General features: G+C 50.6%; 1 protein-coding gene across 5 annotated transcripts in view; it reads left to right on the forward strand.

Annotated features, from left to right (window-relative positions):
• CPNE2 (copine 2) overlaps nucleotides 1-20,187 on the forward strand; it is a 50,733-nt gene that overhangs the window by 460 nt on the left and 30,086 nt on the right. The window contains exons 1-4 of one of the 5 annotated variants that reach the window (XM_054078524.1): nucleotides 4,685-5,166; nucleotides 8,626-8,794; nucleotides 12,776-12,972; nucleotides 17,511-17,690. In XM_054078524.1, the coding sequence (XP_053934499.1) occupies nucleotides 12,805-12,972; nucleotides 17,511-17,690 (348 nt within the window). In that variant the 5' untranslated portion in view covers nucleotides 4,685-5,166; nucleotides 8,626-8,794; nucleotides 12,776-12,804. Of the gene's footprint in view, nucleotides 1-402; nucleotides 784-4,684; nucleotides 5,167-8,625; nucleotides 8,795-12,775; nucleotides 12,973-17,510; nucleotides 17,691-20,187 lie in introns of those variants that run through there. The other 4 variants (XM_054078527.1, XM_054078525.1, XM_009571175.2 and 1 more) reach the window with 4 other exon arrangements.

Below are 20,187 nucleotides of genomic sequence, written 5' to 3' on the forward strand. Positions count from 1 at the left end.
ACCCTCCAAGCTCTCAGACAGACCCTCTGTCCCCTCGTTCAGACTCTTCATCCCTTAGGATAGACCCTCCAAGCCCTTCATGAGACCCTCCAACCCCTGGGACAGACCCTCTGTCCCCTCAGACAGACCCTTCATCCATTAGGACAGACCGTCCATCCCTCCGTTCTCCCCTTCCCCAGCTCGGGCCCCTCTGTTCATGCACGAATGTACAAGTTGTCCTGCCCATCCCCACTCTCTGCACACCCACATCTGCTCCTAAAGATGCAAACCAGATGCATGACCCCCAAAGCAAACACTGGGACCTGGTGGCTTCGCTCCCCAAGGCTGGGGACGTTTGTTAGGGTTTCTTTTTCTTGGCAACTGCTGCAAGTGCTTCTCCTCCTCCGATATTGAGTTGCGGGAAGGATCTGGTGAGCTGAGGGCTGGGGAGGTGTAGAAGCGTGTGTTCAGGGAGCTGTTTGCAGCCCCATGCTGCTCCAGCTGGTGGTGATAGCCTTCATCCAGCACGTTTTGGGAGGGGAGGACCCAGAGGATTTATGCTTATGGATGGGCTGCCCCTCTCCTTCTCTGCACCCAGCAAGACGCCTCCTCTGAGACAGCAGCGAGCAAAGCGTTTCGCTCGTCGGCTCAGCCAGCCTGAGGACCTGATGCAATAAGTCTCTGTGTGAGTAACCCTAATTTAGGCGAGCAGCTGGATGAAAGCCAGTGGGGCTGGAGGACTTTGTGAGCAACACACCCTTTGGAGCTGGTCACCACAAGGAGGGTGGAACAAGGGCTAGAGAGGTGAGTCGAGAGCACAGCTTTTGGTGGCAGAAATGTCCCTAAAGGGCTAGGTCCTTACTGCTGGCTCCCTGAGAGCCTGAGCTGCTTCACAGGAAGGAACTGGGAGGATCCCCATGAACCCTGAGCCCCAGATTAGAATCCTCCTGGACATGCACTTGGACCTTGCTGGAGGAGCTGGAGTCTGAGTTAGGCGGTGTGAGCACAGCCCAGGGGCACTCAGTTCCGATATCACTCCCCTCCTCTCCGGCATCAGCCTCCTCCTGCCAGACCAGGTATCAAGGACTTTTGTGCCAGTGTGTGAAACCACTGTGCTTTTCTGGGTGTCAGAAAATGTTTTATTACAATGTTTAATCGTAGTCCATTGGGAGGCAGGGAGCAGAGCAAGGGGAAGAGGAAGGCTGGGAACAAAAGTTCAAGGCATGCAGAAAGGATCTGTTTTGAATAACTGAAAAGCAGGAGGTTGTTGTCGTGGAGTAACCTCAGGGAAATGCTGCATTTGCTTTGGTTGTAGTAGTGTGATAGCCTGGCATATATATTCTCTGGTGATGTGCATTTTTATTTGTCTGCTGTTGCCTCTGGAGTATCTCAGCTGGGATAATGTGGAGGGAAGGCACCTGGTGAAGCTTCCAGGTGTCCCCAAAAGTGCACCTACCTGCTGTGTAGGCAGCCCCTAGCACTTGCCTTGGGTCGATAAGCAGTCCAGGAGTTGTGCTCTGAGGGCCTGGCAGCCCTCACCACCTCAGGGATGGCATTTGCCAGCATCCTGCCTCCGCCGGCACTGTTGGTGTGTGCCCTTCTGTTCCCAGGACCCGTTTCGTTGGGGTCACAGTTTGCATCTCTTGAACGGGTTGCAGGCATCATGCTGTAGCGATGTGATCATAGGTAGGGTGATACGACTGCTGGTATTTGAGATGACAGCTGTGACGCTTCTTCCTCCCTGCTGCCTTTCTGAGCTTGGTCTAAAGAGAAATGAGACCACGTAGAGCTGCATCAGCACGTGTCACCCTGGGGACATCATTGCTCCTAGCGTCTGTGCTGGTGGACAGCAAGGGACCCTGTGATGGTTCCTCGCAAGCCATTGCAGTTTGTAAAGCCGTTGCTTGCGGGAACACATGGGACCTCAGTGCCTGGCTAACTGGAGACAAGGGGCATGGGCCCCGTGCACTGGGGTTTCCAGTGCGGAAAAATCCTCTTAGGGCTCAGCTGCTGGAGCTGAGCTGTGGATGAAGATGCCCTTTGCCCTGGGGGGATATATTGGCCATGTAGTCCCTGCTGTCCTCGTCTCCACTCACCTCCTGGCAATCTTCCTCCCTCAGCCTGAAACAGTGGGGTTACGCGGTGCTGGAGTGGCCACTTGCTACCCCATGATTTACCAGACTACCCAGTTGTATACTGGAATTGTATCGGCTTTGTTTGCCTTTTAGCAGTCTCAGTGTGGCATGTGAAGAGTCCGGGAGGAATAACTCTCTCCCTCCCGTTACACCCAGTGGAAAGAGTTTCCCATTGACTTCAGTGGAAACCTCTGCCTGGGGAAAGCTGGCCAGAGTCGCTTGCGCCGCTGTAAATCAGGGCTTGTTCTCCAGGAGCCGTCGGCGTGCTGAGAGCGTAATACCCAGTTAACTGATGAAAAAGTAACGCTTGCAGTCTCCCGTTCTGGTTCAGGGTTGCCAGCTCTCATAAGGAGCTCTTTATGTGAAAACCTTGGCTCGTGTTCAATGTCAGGGTGGGGGAAAGGAGAAGAAAAGGTAAATGTTCTGGCACGGAGTGGCCGGGCATTAGAAAAGGTGCTGCTGGCAGGATGCACAGCAGCATGGAAAAAAGAGAATTGAACACTTCCTCTCCCAACCTCCCCCGGAATCTTACAGTTTGTCTTTTAAACGTCTGTACAGTATCTGTTGAGGGACCTGAGTCATCACTTTTTGTTGCTGTGGCTCGATGTCCTGGCGGCTCTGTTTGCGAGGTTACTCGTTTGGATCACAGGAACAGGGAGAAAGTAATTCCTGGGAACTCAGGTGACTTCAGACATCATGACAATATTGTTAAAACACCAGAAACACAAACAAATGTATTCAGCAAAAAGGGCTCCATTTTTTCTTTGCTGAGGCTGTGGGTTTGGGAGCTGTCAGATTTTCTGCCTGTAGCCGGCAGGAAAAAGCTCGTGTCTAAAATAGTCGCCTTCCCCCAACCCTGGATTTTCCATCATCACGTGATTCCAGAAACTGAGGGTTTAGGAATAAACATCGGCCGTTGTGAGGCTGATTGTAAAAATGAGATGAGCTGCAAACGCAAATTTTGCTATTCAACAGCACGTCCAGTGCTGTGCAGCCATTTAAACTGAGTTTTATATTCTCTCAAGTGGTGTCTAAAGCTGTTGGGAAGGGGTCGAGAATTGATTGACGTAATTCACATTATAAACAGCTGCATTTTCGGTATTGCGGGCATACAAAGCCATCTCGGGGTGAAGCCTTGCACGTCAAGTGGCAGCATCGCTCTGCTGCAAAACAGGCCGATAAAATAGAATTCTTTAGGAAAAACTTGGGGGGTGGCGATGAAAGTCACCTCTGCACAGGGTGAAAGTGGGCTCCGCGCCATGGGGACATCAGCAGTGCTCTTTGTGGCTTGGTGTCAGTGTGCCAGTGCAAACGAGCATTGCACGTAAGTCCCTAGGAATTAGTATTTATTTTTGTTATTAGAGGAAGGGCTTTGAAACTCTGGCTGCTGTGGGGATGAGATTGTATGGGATGGATGGACCTGAACACTTTTCCTCCCCTGGGGCTGCTGGTGAGGACTTTCTGGCATGCTTGTAATTTTGGCATGCGGTAATGTTAGAAATTGGTTAAAGATATTCTTCATTACCTAAGTGGGTTTTTTTCCTCCTTCTCGCTTGTAATACGTGGTGTTGGCTGGAAATAGCAATTCAATTAAAATTCAGAAAGGCAGCATTTTTGTTTTCAATAACTTAGAAAATCCTTTAATAAGTCAAACAGCCAGTTCATACATTCAAGGTACATAAAATGCAGGAGGTTCCCTCTGCATCTGCAAGGCAGCCCCACTTGCAGGGCATCCTTTACCACCTGGCTGCCTTCCTCCCAGGGCTGCCTTACTCTTCACATTCTGTAGGGTCTGGCTGTAATTAGATCGACGTCTTCCTCCAGATCTGCTTTTACTGGTTGTTGAAACCGAGATATCTTCCCAACCACGAGAGCACACCCAGCTCTCGTACAACTGCCGTAGTGCTGGGGTGGGAAAGTTTTAATGCTGCCAGTTCAGGTCTGCCCCAGATCCTCAGAGTGCCTTGTCCTGCCTCTCAGCATCTCCTGGTTTGCTTTTTTGTGCTGTCCAGAGAATGTGTCTGGGATGAACATCACTTCTATAGGGAGGTAGGGGACCCATGTTTGGCATTTGCCTCTCTTAGATGGAGCCTTCTGCGGGTGCTGCCCGTGGCTGTGCTGCTGCCCGCTGGACTCAGCCTCCTGCTTGCCCACAGCCAACGGACAGGGTGGATTTGTGCTCCGGCATGGCAAAGGGAGGTGGCTGCCCTGGCATTCAGCAGCATTTGAAGGCAGTGGGCACAGAGAGGGTGTTTAAACCTTTCCCTTGGGTCTGCTTTGTAGGGCAGTTGTGTAGAGGCTTGATGCAATTGCCAGGATTCACAGTGACAGCACAATGTTTTCTGCCCTGAATCACACATTTCCTTAAATTGGGCCCCGGAGGAAGCCTGTAGTCAAGCAAAAATAGGCAATCTTCTCAGCATATCTAAGTCAAATACATGCTTTCCAGTGGAGACTGGAATGGGGTGGGTCAGTGCGGCTCAGCTGTCGCTGCACATCCTTAACAGAGGATGTTGCTATGCTCTTGTCTTGTCTTGCCCTGCCCCTTGTTTGCCCGTTCTCCATTTCTGAGCAGCAAGCACAGACCTGCTGCCTCTCAGAAAACCACACATGGATTTGCGAGCAGGACATGCAGCAGGTGTGGTGCATGCAGTGAGTACAGGACATGCAACAGGTGTGGTGCATGCAGAGAGCACAGGGCATGCAGCAGGCACCGCAGTGTGGTTGTCTGGTAGCAGCTATCATAATTTTTTTTCTCAGGTTTAGAGGAAATACTTCTTTGTGTGTTATTTTGCCACTTCCTGATTTTTCTGAGCGCTCTCCTGAAGCGCGCTCAGGCTCTGCAGTTCCTCCAGACCCCTGTCAGCAATGGTGCTGCCTCCCTCGCACGTCACCGATGGGTGTGGAGGAGCGAGTTTTGCTTTCGTTTGCCAGGCTGGAGCCCTTGGCTTTCCTCCGGGGGAAAATCCATACGGAAACACCTTTGCCGCTGGGAGCCCTGGGGTCTGCCCTCTCTGGATCACTTTGCTCTCCTGCTTGTGATTTCTCGCTGGTAAGTGGGTTTAGATGCTTTGGGGACAGTAGTGATATTTTCAGACTTCTCCCAGAGTGGGTTGGAGAAGGAATGCTGTTGCCTTTGCTCCCTGGTGCCAAGGCAGGCTCTGCCTGAGGGTGCTGGGTTGGTGCCAGCCAGCTGCCGTCCCATGCTGCTTGCACGCTGGAAGCGTGGAGAGGTGTTTGGTTTTACTGGCACATCCCTGGCTTATTGAGATTTCCGGTTTTGGTGTCTCTGTGGGCATGAGCCCCTCTGCCAGGTCCCATCCTCTGGTCCTGGAGCAGTCACCAGGAAGCAGCCGCGTCCCTGCAGTCGCAGGGGGACCAACCTCCACCCACCCTGGAGGATGCTGGCATAGAGACGGGACCACTACCGAGGCTCTTACCTTTCCTGATGCCCTCGTCCCAGGGCATGGCATGTGCCCTTAGCGGCCACGGGGTTTTGCTTTGGGATTTCCTGTGGACTCCCAGGACACCCCAAATGACTTCACACAGCTCTGCTGATCATCACTCACCAGAGAAGCTTGGTGAGTGCTGCCCATGTTCTGGTCGGGGTTTTGGTGAGGAGGGCACTGCCTACACCAGCACCAAACCGTGCCAAGGTCTCGGGGCTTCTCAGGGGACGGCAGAGATCTGACAGGATCTGGATGTTGTGGGTGACTATTGCCTGGGCACAATGTGAAGAAGCAGCCGCTGCTGCATCAAGGTGGCCACCAGCCATTGTCACACCTCACTTGGGATGGGATTTCGCAGCACCAGTGTGAGAAACTCAGCTGTGAATACAAGCGGTGTTACCCGATAACACACCATTAGGGATGGTTTCTGTCAGGAAGGGCTCATCGCGGAAATTACTTCATTATATTGTCCTTAAACCCTTTTTCCATCTATATCAGACCCACAAAATACCTCATTACAGTGCCCTTGGCTCCTTCACTGGGCAGGGCTGTGGGTCTCTCTCGCAGCGTGCCAGCCTGGAAACCAGAGCCTAGACTGGGCATCCCCCTCTGCCAAGCCTACCCCAAATCTCCAGGGATTTGGGAGAATCTGGGTTTAGTCCCAGCCCTGACATCTGTGCTGGGACATTCAGAGGGAGTTTTCAGCCTTTCCCTGCTTCACAGGAAAGACAAAGATCCTCTGATGGCAGGAGGTACCCAAGGTACGTTGTTGCAGGAGATTTTCATGTGCAAGCATCCCCTTTCTGCCTCACCCAGCCTGCTTGTCCACAGCAGAGGCATTTGCTGGTGACACCGACAGCATGGAGCTGTGTACATGACTAATTGCACGTGCATTCAGAAGGTAACAAGGCTGATATTAGGACCAAGTGCAGGCTGGTGAATCCGTCGTGTTGCCTAGGTGAGACTGAAAGGCAAACATTTTTACTTTGGAAAATAATCCTGGAGATGACTATTTGTTGACAGGAAGGAGGAAGGCAACCGGGGAGGGTTTTGATGGCATGGGGAGCTGCATCAGGCATACATCACAACACAACCCATCTTTTCTTAGTGTCTCTGGCGCTGTTTGTGCTGTGTTACAGCTTTGCTGTGGGTTTGGGCAACCAGTTTTGATGTTCTCCCTTCCTGTCCTTTGCTTCAGTCTTAGCCTGGAGAAGAGGAGGCTGAGGGGAGACCTTATTACTCTCTACAGCTACCTGAAAGGAGGTTGTGGAGAGGAGGGAGCTGGGCTCTTCTCCCAAGTGACAGGGGACAGGACAAGGGGGAATGGCCTCAAGCTCCGCCAGGGGAGGTTCAGGTTGGATATCAGAAAAAAATTCTTCACAGAAAGAGTCATCGGGCACTGGAACAGCTGCCCAGGGAGGGGATTGAGTCACCTTCCCTGGAGGTGTTTAAGGAACGGGTGGATGAAGTGCTTAGGGACATGGTTTAAGGGAGTGTTGGGAATGGTAGGACTCGATGATCCAGTGGGTCCTTTCCAACCTGGTGATTCTATGATTCTGATAACCTGTTTCCACCTGCTCTTCATCGTCCCTCGGGAACTGCGGCTCTCCCACTGTCTCTACTGCCTGTAAGCTCAGATATGTGCTTTATAGTTGTTATAGAGTTAAACAGGTGAAATTCTGGCAGATCATAAAATCATAAAATCGTTTGCATTGGAGGGGACCTTAAAGATCATTCAGTTCCTACACCCCTGCCGTGGGCAGGGACACCTCCCACTGGATCAGGCTGCCCAAGGCCCATCCAACCTGGCCCTGAACACCTCCAGGGATGGGGCAGCCACAGCTTCCCTGGGCAACCTGGGCCAGTGCCTCAGCACTCTCATAGTGAAGAAATTCTTCCTAATGTCCAGTCTAAATCTGCCCCTCTCCAGTTTATACCTATTCCCCCTCATTCTATCCCCACAAGCCTTTGTGAACAGTCCCTCTCCAGCTTTCCTGTTGCCCCTTCAGGTACTGGAGGGTCACTATAAGGTCTCCTTGGAGCCTTCTCTTCTCCAGGCTCAACAACCCCAACTGTCTCAGCCTGTCCTCGTATGGGAGCTGCTCCAGCCCTCGGATCATCCTTGTAGCTAATGATGGCTAAGGAGACCCTCCCATCGAGTCACAAGACTAAAAATCTGAGACTTGATTGATGGTTTATGACTAAAGCATTATGTGTGTGTGCTTATATGTGTGTTTGCCACAAGTCAGAATGTGGTTACCTGTGAGAGTCTCTTTAGAGACTGGTACACACAGTGTTAATAAGTGTGATCTGTGGCCCGTCAGAGGCACAACTTCGCAATGCTGGAGGCAGTAAATAGTTTCGTTCCAGTGAGAGATTAAAACAATTTTGGAATTGCCTTAATAAATTCACTGCTGTGTTAGCACTTAAAAACTTATAACTGGTTAACAATTCGATATAAAGCAAATAACAGTAAAAACTCGAGTTAGTAGTTATTTTCCCGGGGAAACATCTGACAGAGGTTCAGGCGTGGTTCTTACCAAGACAATTCTTCTTGGTGGAGGAGGAGAGGTCCAGGTCTGTCAACCTGTCCATCAGGTAAGGTGGTCATTATTTCTTCCTCAAAGAAAAGCTTTTCAGGTATCAATTTTATACCTTTTGAAAAAGCTTTTGATGCCTCTTGCCCAGGCAGGGACTGAGTCAAGTAGGATGTGTGGATTGGCCCTTGGCAAGGCTGCTTCTGTCATCAGAAGCGGGGACTCAGCGGTTCGTCACGTCTTTGAGGCAGGGAGTTCAGTCTGGGCTTTGGGGGTATCTGTGTTTTTTTATCTTAAGCAACACCAGGCCGAGAAGCCTCAGACTCACCCAGATGCCACTTAGCTGATATTAATGTGAAACCACCACCCAGTCTGTTTTACCAGGTACGTTGTCTGTTGCTCCTTTTGCCAGCTGCTCTCTTTTGCAAAAAGGAAGCTTATTTTGCCATTCACAGGGCCTAATAAATCTATTAGGATCCCAGATTTATTTGTTTGATGCACATCTTTCTCATTTTCCCTTTCCAGAAAGCAAATTCCCTTCTACAATTGCAGTAGGCTGTAGTGGGGCTCCTCGAGTGGATAAACTGAGTCCTGGGTGACTCCTGTGGGGGATTACTTGAAATCACAGATCATCCCAAAGAAGGGGAGGGACATTCCCAGGAAGGACCCAGAGCGACTTTGCGTGGTATCACTGGTGGGTATGGGTACTTCTGGGGCTGTTTCAAATATGCCTGGTATTCCCTGTGAAAATAAATCTGATTCCTTTAAGGAGAGGAGCTTACTGAAGCTTGATAGCACTATTAACATTTAAAAGAAGCCCTCAGAATATTTCACTTAAAGCACACCTTTATTTTTTCACTCTTTTTTTTTTTTCCTGTTAAGCAGAGCCTTAGCAGGGCCCGAGTGACTGCTTCTTGTGGAGCTTCTCTTGTGTGGTGGGAGGGGAACATCCCAGGGTAGAAATTAGTTTGAGAAACTGATGACTCCTTCCCCTCCTCCTCTTTCAGATAAGAGAGGAGGAAAAGATCCCAGGGTTTCCAGGTGGTCCTTCTGCGTGAGCTTTGGGCATCTGCTTGAGAGCTCGGGGAGTTGAGGGGGCACAGTGTGAGGAGAGGGAGAATGTCTGTGTGCGTTTCTCTGGGGCTCCTGGATGTTCATCTTAGGTATTCTGGGTGGCTGCAGGGCTTGTGCGTGCTTGCAGCTGGTGAAACCCTTTGCTGCGGGACATTGTGGACGTGGAGCAGCTTGGAGGTAACAAAGTCACGGAGGAAAAAGTATTTAAAGATTGTGAAGTGCAAAGATGCGTTTGGCTTGGGAGGTCCTGGAAGCTGAAGCCCAGAGGGGATTTGGGGACAATGTTCCTCCACCCTGGTCCCGGTCTTTGGGCACCTGCTGTGGCCAATGGCAGATGGGACTGTGGGGTGATTGGACCATCGTGCTTGTCCCTGATACCTCTCATTGGTAGCCTGGCCGAGCTGTGGCAGGAGACCACATGTCCGCATGATCGGCATGAAGCTGGCGGCTGGGATTATACGTTGGGAGAATATTTGGCCACAGATGCCGAGTGAGGCAGAGGACATCATTCAGGGCGATGAATGTGGGAAGAGGAAAACAAAAAAAGGAGGAGAGACTGGAATACAGATGATGGCAAGTAGGCTTTTTCAGTGCCAGCTCAAATCCCCCCTTGAATTTAAAGTATTTGCTGGGGGTTAAAATGTCACTGGCTTACTGAAGCCTGGTGGTGCCTCAGATGAGAAGCCACGGAGCCAGGGGGACCCATGGCTGCTGCCGAGAGGGCAGGGGCCAAACACTTTCCTGGTCCCAGGGAAGGTGCTGGATCTGTGCTGGAAGAAGAGATGGCTCCCAGGGCCATTTCTAGGCCAGGATGATGTGCGTGGATGAGCAACGGTGACACCACTCTGGTGACATCATCACCTTCTGTCACTGCCACCTCTCTCGAGTGTTTCCCTTTCCATGGCGCTGTTTGGGAAGTCAGCTTGGCTGGGAAAATTACTTTCACTTGAACTAATTATTTTATGGCTGAATCAGGATAGTTATGCTCCTCATGATTTTATATGGAGGCTGGAGCTGGGGGGAAGGAGTATCCCGAGCTATGATTCAGCAGAGCTGCCCGTCTCTTTGGCATCTCCATCCCTGGTGGGATGGCTGGACTTAGCAGTTCTTTAGGGGAAAAATCATCTTTACTGTCATGGTATGAAAAGGGGTGGTGGCATCTTCACGCTACGTTTTGCCTTCTTGAGGAGGAGGCAACCACAGGATTTTGTGCTTGACACCCTTGGGATGGCATCAAGCGCTCTCCAGGTTGGCAGTCGGGCCAGGAGCTGGTGTCCTGGTCCCTGATTTCAGGTGCCCAGGTTGGGAGTGTGTCTGTGCAGGGGACACAGGTCCCACCAGGTCTCTGGTCTCAGCTGACCCCAGCTGGTGCTGGCTCCCCATCCTCTTCCCTGTGTCCATTTGGACTATGTGCTCCTCAGGGAGCGCAGCAGCCTGAGCGCAGGGGCTGGAGCACAGTGCGCTAAGAGGATGTTTTGGTGCCTGCCAGCCCTGGGAAAAAGCTTTTTCCACTGAGTCATTTGCTGCCTCTGCTTTTTGTGAGATGATGCCGAGATCTGGGGGGAAGGGGAGATGGAAAAACCCAGCCCAGATCTCCCTTCTCCGGCAGGACCAGGTCCATGCCAACACAGCTGCCCCGTGTTTGCTTTGCAGAGGGAGCAGCAGACAGACAGCAGCATAAATAGAACAGGCCTGGCTATTTTAAGACATCGATTACATGATCTGTGCATTAAAGAAAAATAAATAACATCTTTGGTTTAGCTGCAACTGGCAAGATGGGCTTGAGAGGAGCAGAGGCGGCTCCGCCAGGATGGGCATTTTGGAGTTATTGCCCCAGTGTTCGCAGGCGCTTTGCAGTGGATAAGCCATAACAACTTTTGCTTCTGCACGTGTTTTTCCTCAAAATGGTAGCCAAATGGTTGCCCACGTGTGCTACTGTTCTGAGGTTGCGCTGCAGGGGACAGGGAGTGACGGCGTGAGGGGCGTTTGGTCTAGGTGAGGGGCAACCACATTGGGGAAAGGACGTGGGCGCTGTTTTGGTGATGCACATGTGTGTGTGCAGCCAAGGATGGTAATTTTCTTCTTCTGGAGATGTCTCTGGGTTCCTTTGGAGCTGGAAGGATTGCATCACTTTTGCTTTGAGTAGGGTGTTGTGATGAAGAGTTTTCATTTACTCTTGGGGCTTAAAATCAGACTTGTTTCTGGTGACCTAGTGCCAAGCAGAGAACTTGGCAGATAGGAGAGGAGAGCTGAGAGCCTTGGAAGTGGAACTGTTTTGTGCTCGGGTTTCATTGCAGCTGAAGCGCTCAGGACAGCCAGCAGTGAGCCCAGAGCTTCCTCTCCTACAGCCGTGCTGGGATCACCCCAACGCTGTACCCCCATCTCCATCCCAGCTTGGAGGCTGAGCTCCAAGGGAAGAGGACAGCAGCCCAGCTCCCAGCAGCACTAGTGCTCGGAAATACTCAAGCCCAGGCAAAACAAACAAATGATATTAGTTGGGATTTTGATGCCAAACAACAGCAGATGGCTTATCAAGGTGGAGGAAGGTGATGTTTGAGGTTTGCAGAGAAAGGAAGTGAGCCACAAGCCACTCCTGAAAAAGTGAGTGAAAGAAACTAAACTGCTGAAAAGAGCACTCTCTCCACTAACAACTCCAGGCACAAAGGTTTATTAGTATAAATTAATCTGAAAATGCTTTTCCTTCTCCCCCCTCCCCCTTTCCTGTTCTCTATTGAAGACCTTTGGTGGGTTTTGCCAAGGAAACTGCACATCAGAAGGCAGATCTGTTGTCTGGGATGGAATTTTGTACTAATAATGGTTAAAACACATTTGGTTCTGCAAAATGGCTTTGGTAGCGGACTTTTAGTAAGCTCTTCTTGTGGCAAAGGGGTTTTTATCAGGACCCTGTAAATTATCCTGCGCAATGGGTTATGCAGTGGTTGTCACGTATGCCTTGCTCTTCCGTGAGCGACTATTGCTGCTTTTTCATTGCTGCCAGAGCCACTGCTTTCTGCTGGCCTGGTGAGCTGAGTGGACATAGGGCTGAACCAGGACTGGAGCTGCCTCCCACCCCACTCATCCTCACAGTCTTACCCCTTTCCCTATGATGATTTGGGAGGCAGAAGTCAAGTTTGACCCTTTTAGCTTGGATCCATCATCCGTAGCTTGGGACCGGCCAGACGATAACGTGGTTTTGTGCTGAAAGAGGGTGTGGAACTATGATTCCTCCCCACAAAATAAAAACCCAGACAAAACAGTATGCCAGGGGACACTGGGGACCCCCTGCTCCCTCGAGGGGTAAGCAGAAGGCTTTACCCGTCCTTGAAAATCTGTTATTTATGGCGAAAACTCAGTGCAGGTTGGAGATGCTCTGCCAGGCTCCCACTCGGGGTGTCTGCCTGGTGTGGTGGCCACAGGGGGATGGTGGCTGGGAAGGGCAGATGCTTTGGAGCCAGGAAAGCCTCATAACTTATTAAGTGTAGCTTAGAGCACGAGGGTCTGGATGTGGCTCTTCTGTCTGCACCCAAACGACCAGCGCTGAGAGAGTGTTTTCTGCCTTTCTCCTTGCACTGAGGTTTCTCTCCGTTCTCATGTCCCACAGACTGCCCGGAGCTGCTGCTGCTGGAGTCCATGGCGTACACTGTGACTCCCACGCCGGTGGGGCCCGTTGGCTCCCAGTACTGCGTCTGCAAAGTTGAATTGTCTGTCAGCGGCCAAAACCTTCTGGACAGGGATGTCACTTCCAAATCTGACCCCTTCTGTGTCCTCTTCATGGAAGTCAATGGGAAGTGGGTGGAGGTAAGTCCTGTGAATTTCCACCTCCTGTAGTCTGGCTGTGCTGATATCTCTTCCTGTTGTGCTGTGCTGGTCCTCATTTCTCCCCAAGCAAAGTTGGAAGCTCTTCTGGTTCTCAGAGGTTGTGGCTGCAGAGCCAGTGTGTTAATTATTCTGTGTTCCGCAACCGGTCATTTCCCCATCTGTGCTTTCTGCTTTGTGCTGTGGGTTAGATTTAACTGCAGATCTCAGTATGCCAACCTCTAGCAGGGCACATGGGGAGCATGAAAGGATCTTGCTACCTTCAAAGTGGCCCTTGAGAGCTTGGTCAACCTAAGGTGTTCCACAGCTGATCTCCTCACTGTCACTGGGGAGGGTGTAGGGGCAAACCTCACTTAACCATGGTCCACAATTAACTTTGCTTGGCAGCCTGGATGAGATTAATGAGCTTTCTAGCCTCGATAGGTGTCATCTCTTTGACCTGATTGTACTTTTCAGGAATTTCTCTTGCTGTCAGTAATGTCTCAGTCCAGTAGGTTTGATTCCAAAGCTTCTTATACAATACAAATATGTGGTGGTCTTTTTTTTCCCCCGTTTTGATGCTATTTTTAGCTTCGTATTAATTGGCAAGATAAAAGATTGGCACTGGATGTCAGCCTTGAGCGGCAGATTGCTCAGTGCTCCGCTCCTGTGGTTTCAGTGGAGGTTATGTGAGCTGGCACGTGTGTGTGGTGGGCACAGCCAGGACTGAGATCCTCCTGCACACACACACAGCAGTAGTGGTGCATGGGTTTGGACTGACTGGGTGCTGGAAAGGACTGGGAAAGGTGGGCTTGCCCGTGAAAGCCATGTATGGGCCACTTGCTGGACCCTCATGCACCGTAGTTCAGAGGTACCCAGGGATGCCCACTTTGTCCTGTGTGAATTTTGGCCACACAAACGTGCCCCTTGCCCTAAGATGAATCCCTTGCCCTAAGATGAGCCTTAATATCATAGCTGAAATGTAAGGAATGTATGGGGACAGCAGCAGCTCAGTGACGTGAACCCTTCCCACCACGTTGCCCCTGTGTCCCCCACACCGGGCTAGTGACAGTTCCCAGCCGTTGGACCTGGTTTAGGAGGTAGTTCTCCTCCTTCAGAACCAGCCCCAGCAGTGGTGGTGCCAGCATCTTAGCTGGGTACCAGGCTGTTGCACCAGCTGATGCCGACAGAAAGATTTCTGCTCGCTGTTCTTTCTAGCTGTCACATTTGTTCCCAAATACAATTATTTTGTCTCGCTGAGCTAAATAGGAATTAAAAAATCTTTGTGAATCAGCCTTGGAGGGGGTGGGGGAGGGCGGGACAGTAAACCACAGGCCGAGAAGTGACATGAAGATGGGTGATGTTTAAATGTTCTGCCCAATGATGTCATCTCACAAGAGCTACGAAAGACCTGGCCTTCTGTACTGGGAGCGGGGACACATGACTCAGCCATACTGCTGCCTTTGTGCTGCTCTGAGTCACCCGGCTGGCCCTGCACCTTTAGTGGGAGCTTTCCTTGGCACTTGGAAGAACACCTCCTAGCGTTAGAACATCAAACATCTCCATATGTTGGGAGTACCTGACGGTCTCTAGCCAACCCCTCCTTCGACACTGGAGGACACTACGGTTGTGTTCATTGAACACAAGGGGTGTCACTGGAGGTGATTTCCCAGTTTTGTGCCTGATTTGTAGAATCCAGACTTTTATCCAAACAGATATCTTTGATTAGCCTTGTTTCCTCTTAAAAAAAACTTTTGCTTTTCTGCTTTTGGGTGGCAAAGCCACCTCTGCTCTGTACAGGGAGCTCACACTTGTAAGCGTTGGAGGGGAAGAAGGATGCAGGAGCTGATGGTGTGCTTGTCTCCTGGTGATGTGAAGAGGACTCGTACGTGGTGATCACTGGCAAGGTGACAGCTGCTCATCAAACCAAAGACCAAACCACACGCAGCAATCTGCTGGGGCTTGTGATTTTGTTGTGCTTCACACTGATAATAAGCAAGAGATTAAACACTCAGTTCTGGGTGTTCAGGAAGCCCCATCACTCCAAAGGATTAGCTCAAGGCTGGGTTTTAATTCCCTTTCCCTGGACCGCTCTGTCCAGGGCAAAGCTGGAGGTGGGACCTCAAGTTCCCTCCTTCAAACTAGTGCCTGGAAGCAAGAGGACTTGCTTTCTCTTGGTTCCTGTCTTCAAAGTAGTTAAGAGAATGTGGAAGAAGCTAAAATCCATCTCTGTTGCTTCACCTCCTAGGCCTGAAAGGGGATTTATGTGTGTTGTGCTGCTGAAATAAGGTATAGCTCGCAGACGGCCTCTGCTCCTGGTCCACTGCAACTCTGGCAGGCGTTCGGAGTATAGAATGGCAGCAGAGAAGGAAGGATGTGTGTGAAGCTCTGTGGCCCTGAGCAGCTTACAGCCCACTAGTGTTGATGTATTTGATTCCCTGGAGGGCAGCAGGTGGCTATTCTGGGAACACAGCATTTACTTTAGTCGTTTCTTGGCAATTAAGGCAGACTAAGCCAACTTCAAAACACACTGTGATAGTTGGTATATATAGCAAACTCACCACATTTCCACTCAGTCCCTCCAAAACCTGCCTCCTGCTCTGAATGAGTTTCTTTGGGACTAAGGTATCGGTTTGCTGGTTTTTCTTTTTTTGCCTTCTTTTGGTTTTTGGTTTTTTTTCCTGCTCTGCCGTACTTATTCTTGGCTCCACAGCTCTGGCAGACATCCCTCCATCCCACAGCCTGGCACTGCGTAAGGATGCTGCCGTGGGGGCTGCTTGCCACAGAGGTTTTGCCGTGGGACCTGGGATGTGCAAGTGTCCTGGCTGTGAGATGAGACAGGATGCTGATCAGGGCTGTGATGTGTCCAGAGGTTCTGTGCTGTCCTGCAGGCAGATAGGGTGGTCTTTCCAGGCACTGAGGGCAGCAGCTCTTGATAAAATCATGCTGGCAAGCACCTGCCTTTCTCTCTTTTTTAGCAGCCTCTGTTAACGTATCCTAGGATAATAGGGTGATGTGGCAGAAAGATGACGCTGCCAGCTTCTCTGCCAGGTCTGGTGGGCATATGGCTGTTCCAGCTCGGATGCTCGGAGCTGTTGGTCCTTCCCATGAGGCTGCCTGAGGAGGATGCCCTTCACCAAACCATTTACCACCATCAATACGAGATTGAGAGCTGCTGTCCTGACTAAGCTACTCAGTTCGCTTGCTGGAGGGTTTTCCTCCAGGCTGTGGGTGTTTGTTTCTTGTTCAACGCTCAGGCTGTGGCACCAGCATCCTTTCTGCCTGTTTTTAGCTTCATATGGGTCTGTTGCATGTTGGGCTCCAAAATTGTCCTTTCCTTGTGCCTTTTGGGATGTCGGATGGGCTGGTAGGGTTATTAAAGTTCCCACCCTCCTTGGTAATTTACTTCTCGGAGCTAATACATCAGGTTATTTTGGCCTCATTTTCCCAGTTTCTGCCACATTGGCTAAAACCGTGGTTGCTGTCTCTGTGTGAGCCCATGTTGGGAGCCCAGCTGGTGCTGCCATCCTCCCAGCTCTCCTGTGGTCTGAATTATGAGGTCTGGGGCTGAGGGCCGCATCCTGGGATCTCTGGCATGGCTGTCCCCAGGATTTTTTTAATTTGGCTCACACATGGCTTTCTGTCTGCCTGTGCCATGCTGCGTCATGCCACACTTCCACCGGCTGCCTGCCAAGTTTCCTCTGCTCTTATCACTGCTCTTGGCTGCAGGATGCTGCAGATCGACTTGGTGCTTCCCCTATAACGATGGGTTCCCCACACGCCTTCCAGTTTCCATCATTCTCGGTGCGCTTGCCCTTCCAAGCCGTCGGAGACATCATTTCTTCCAGCCTGCTCACAATAGCTCAAGTTAAAAAAATCTATTGAAATCTTGTCTTCTGGGTCCTTCCAGGCTCTTGTTCCTCCTAATGCGCGATGAAATCTATGAAAAATGGCCTGCAGTGATTTTCTTTTTTTCTTTTAAGCAAAGAAAGAAGAAACCACATGAATGTTTTGGTTTGAGGTCTAGAGGGAAATGCTGGAGGGTTGCTGTTCTGGCTTGTGACACATTTTCTTTTTGCTTGCCCATGCTGTTAGCACAAACTGAAAGAAACGGGCTTGGCATCGCAGCTGGGTTTGGTTGAGGACTGGAGGTGTGTGAGAGGATCAGCTCCTGGAAGAACAGGGTTTAGAAGCCAGCAAGAACTCTGGCTTCAATAATCCCTGAGTACAAACTGAACCGTGGCTGGATGGGCACTCCTGTCCTGCTGGTCGCTGGGGTGGGCTTGTATAGCCCTGTGTGCCTCATCCTCCGGGATGCAGCTCTCTGCGTGAAGTGTCATTACTTGTTTAGACAGATCCCATCTTGCATACCCTGAGCATTATGGCCTGCATTTAGGGGTACCTCTGCTGAATGGCTGGTATGCTCACTCTCTGTTGGCCACTGCAGAGTTTCTGGGTAGCTATGGCTGAAATCAGAGAAGATACATGACAGTTTCAAAGATGCTCATGTCTAAATGCCTCCTTTTTTTTCCCCATTACAGCTTGACAGGACAGAGACAGCTGTGAACAACCTCAACCCAGCTTTTGCCAAGAAGTTCACCATTGACTACCACTTTGAAGAAGTGCAGAAACTCAAATTTGCCCTATTTGACCAGGACAAGTCAAGCATGCAGCTGTATGAGCATGACTTCCTGGGTGAATTCTCCTGCACACTGGGCATGGTGAGTCTCTGAGGTCCCTCTCAAGCTTGCTGTCCTCCAGGAAAGGGACCCTAAATCACATCAGCCACAGGGACATTGGGGGACTAAGGGTGCTACTCTTATCTACTGGAAAGTTTTCCGAGTCCTTTGTGGCAAAACTAATTTAATTTGCTTGTCACACTTCAATTGTTGAGGTTCAACTGTTCCATGCTAGGCCTATTGGCTGCTTGCTCAAGTGTAAGCTGGTGCCTGCAGAAAGACATCACCTGGGAGCTTTTCGAGGTACCTCTATCTCACCATGGATTATAGTAAAAGCCCTGATGACCGGCTAGGATTTGGACTTGGGAAGCTTCCAGACATTTGAAGTCAGGATGCATTGTGGCTTACCTTTCTAATCTCAGTTTTGTTTTTCTGTATTGTTTTTTGAAAACTTTTTCCATTGCCATTGTGTAGCCAATCATCCCTCCTATTTTAGTGTGTTGGTGCAGGAATGTGTCTTCTGCTCTTCCTGTGGAAAAGCTTCCAGGACACAGTGCAGTTTATAAGCCTTTGGAAGGTCTTTGCATTCATGAGCCCAGACACTGTTAGAAGTTGGCAACTATATTCTCAGAACGCCTTTGTCCTCTGAGCTTGCACTGACTCAGAGGCAGGGAATGTGGGGGATTTTTTCCATCTTTTGCAGCATTTGGCTTCTCGGGGCTGTTGTGGTACCTGGCACAAACACCGGGGCTAGGAGAAACTGCCTCTGTTGTGCTTGGTGCTGAGAACCAGGGGGAAGCAGACACTCTAATAGGTGGGTTGGCATGGAGAGCATGCCCAGGGTGGTCAGGGAGGCTCTTGAGTGCAGACTGCAATATGGCACTGTGCATGGCAAGGAGCGCCAAGTGACCTTACCATTGACAACTCAAGAGCTTGACATGCTAGAAGAGCACGGACATATACAGAGTTTGAGGTTGCAGTGCTACAGACTGGGGGAAGAGTGGCTGGAGAGCTGCACGGAGGAGAAGGACCTGGGGGTAATGGTTGACAGCCGACTGAACATGAGCCAGCAGTGTGCCCACGGGGCCAAGAAGGCCAATGGCATCTTGGCTTGGATCAGAAACGGCGTGACCAGCAGGTCCAGGGAGGTGATTCTCCCTCTGTACTCGGCACTGGTGAGACCGCACCTTGAGTACTGTGTTCAGTTCTGGGCCGCTCACCACAAGAAGGATGTTGAGGCTCTGGAGCGTATCCAGAGGAGAGCAGTGGTTGTAGCAATGGTGGGGATGGGCAGCTGTTAGCAGGTCTCGAATTCAAGGTGCTTCGTCAGTGGTTTAATTGGAGGGTGTGACATAATTGTCTACTGTGTCTCTGGGCACAGCTGGTGGGCCTAGATCCAGTAGGACTTGTCCCAGTGAGGTGTCCCCTGTAACCCTGTGGGAAAGCTGTCTAATGAAATTTTGCCTTCTCCTTGGCTCCATCTGCAAGCACCCATCTCAGTGTGCAGGGGAAGAGGGGATGAAGGTTGTTCCGTGGCACTCTTCCACTGGGGCAATGTTCTCCAGCTCTCTTGTAATCCTTCTATTTCATCCTCAGGAAAAGACCTCAATCTCGTGCAAGAATTTGCAGTCTGCAGAAGAGTGTGTGCCCAGTTTTTAATGATTTTTTTGCTGCAGTTCCCATGTGAGCCTCTTGATGACCTTTAGTCTGCAATGAGACACCAGCTTGGAATGGAAGGATCGTCTAATTTTGGGTTTTTCCCTGAAATTCTATGTTAGCCTCCTCTCCTTGTGGCCAGCGTGGGCTTGCAGCACAGCCTGGTCATGGGGCAGAGGTGGGCTGGAGGGGTAGCACGTGCTCAAGGTTGCCTGATGTGGAGAGGGGTGGAAACAGGACAGACAAGCCCTTCTGCGTTCAGCCATGGTGCTGTGGGATTTCTAATGTCTATTTTTTGTCTGGTGAGATGTTTCCATAAGCCTGACCAGTTCTGAGGCACAAGCAGCTCTTAAAAGGGAAGCAGAGCAGCCATAGGCAGCAACCACCACACAGCGAGCATCTGACTTTTCAATTTGAGTTGGCATCAGAGCTCTGTCAGATTAGCCAGATTACTTTATTGCAGTTAATTAGGTCTGTGGTAAGATTTAAAAGGATGGCTGGATCATTTGCGGGCCTGTAATGACCTCTGTGGCCAAAGGAAATGTAACAGGGATCAAATTGCAGGCTGGAGGGTGTCGGTGGTTTCTGCTAGCCAGGGTTATACGGAGATTTCAACTCCTTGTGCAGAGTGCGGCGCAAACGTCTAGTTACACTGACTGGTGATTTCTATGCATTTATGGATCGAAAACTCCAGGACGTGGCTGCCTAGTCACAACGGGAAAGGAGTTTGCCTTGAAATTGCAAGAGTCATAGGATCACAGAAAGGTTTAGGTTGCAAGGAACCTTTAAAGGCCATTTAGTCCAACTGGATGAGGACAGCTTCAACACCATCAGGTTGTTCAGAGCTCCATCCAACCTGGCTGTGAATGTTACCAGGGATGGG

The sequence above is a fragment of the Cuculus canorus genome, chromosome 13 (genome assembly GCF_017976375.1).
Source record: "Cuculus canorus isolate bCucCan1 chromosome 13, bCucCan1.pri, whole genome shotgun sequence".
Taxonomy (NCBI): domain Eukaryota; kingdom Metazoa; phylum Chordata; class Aves; order Cuculiformes; family Cuculidae; genus Cuculus; species Cuculus canorus.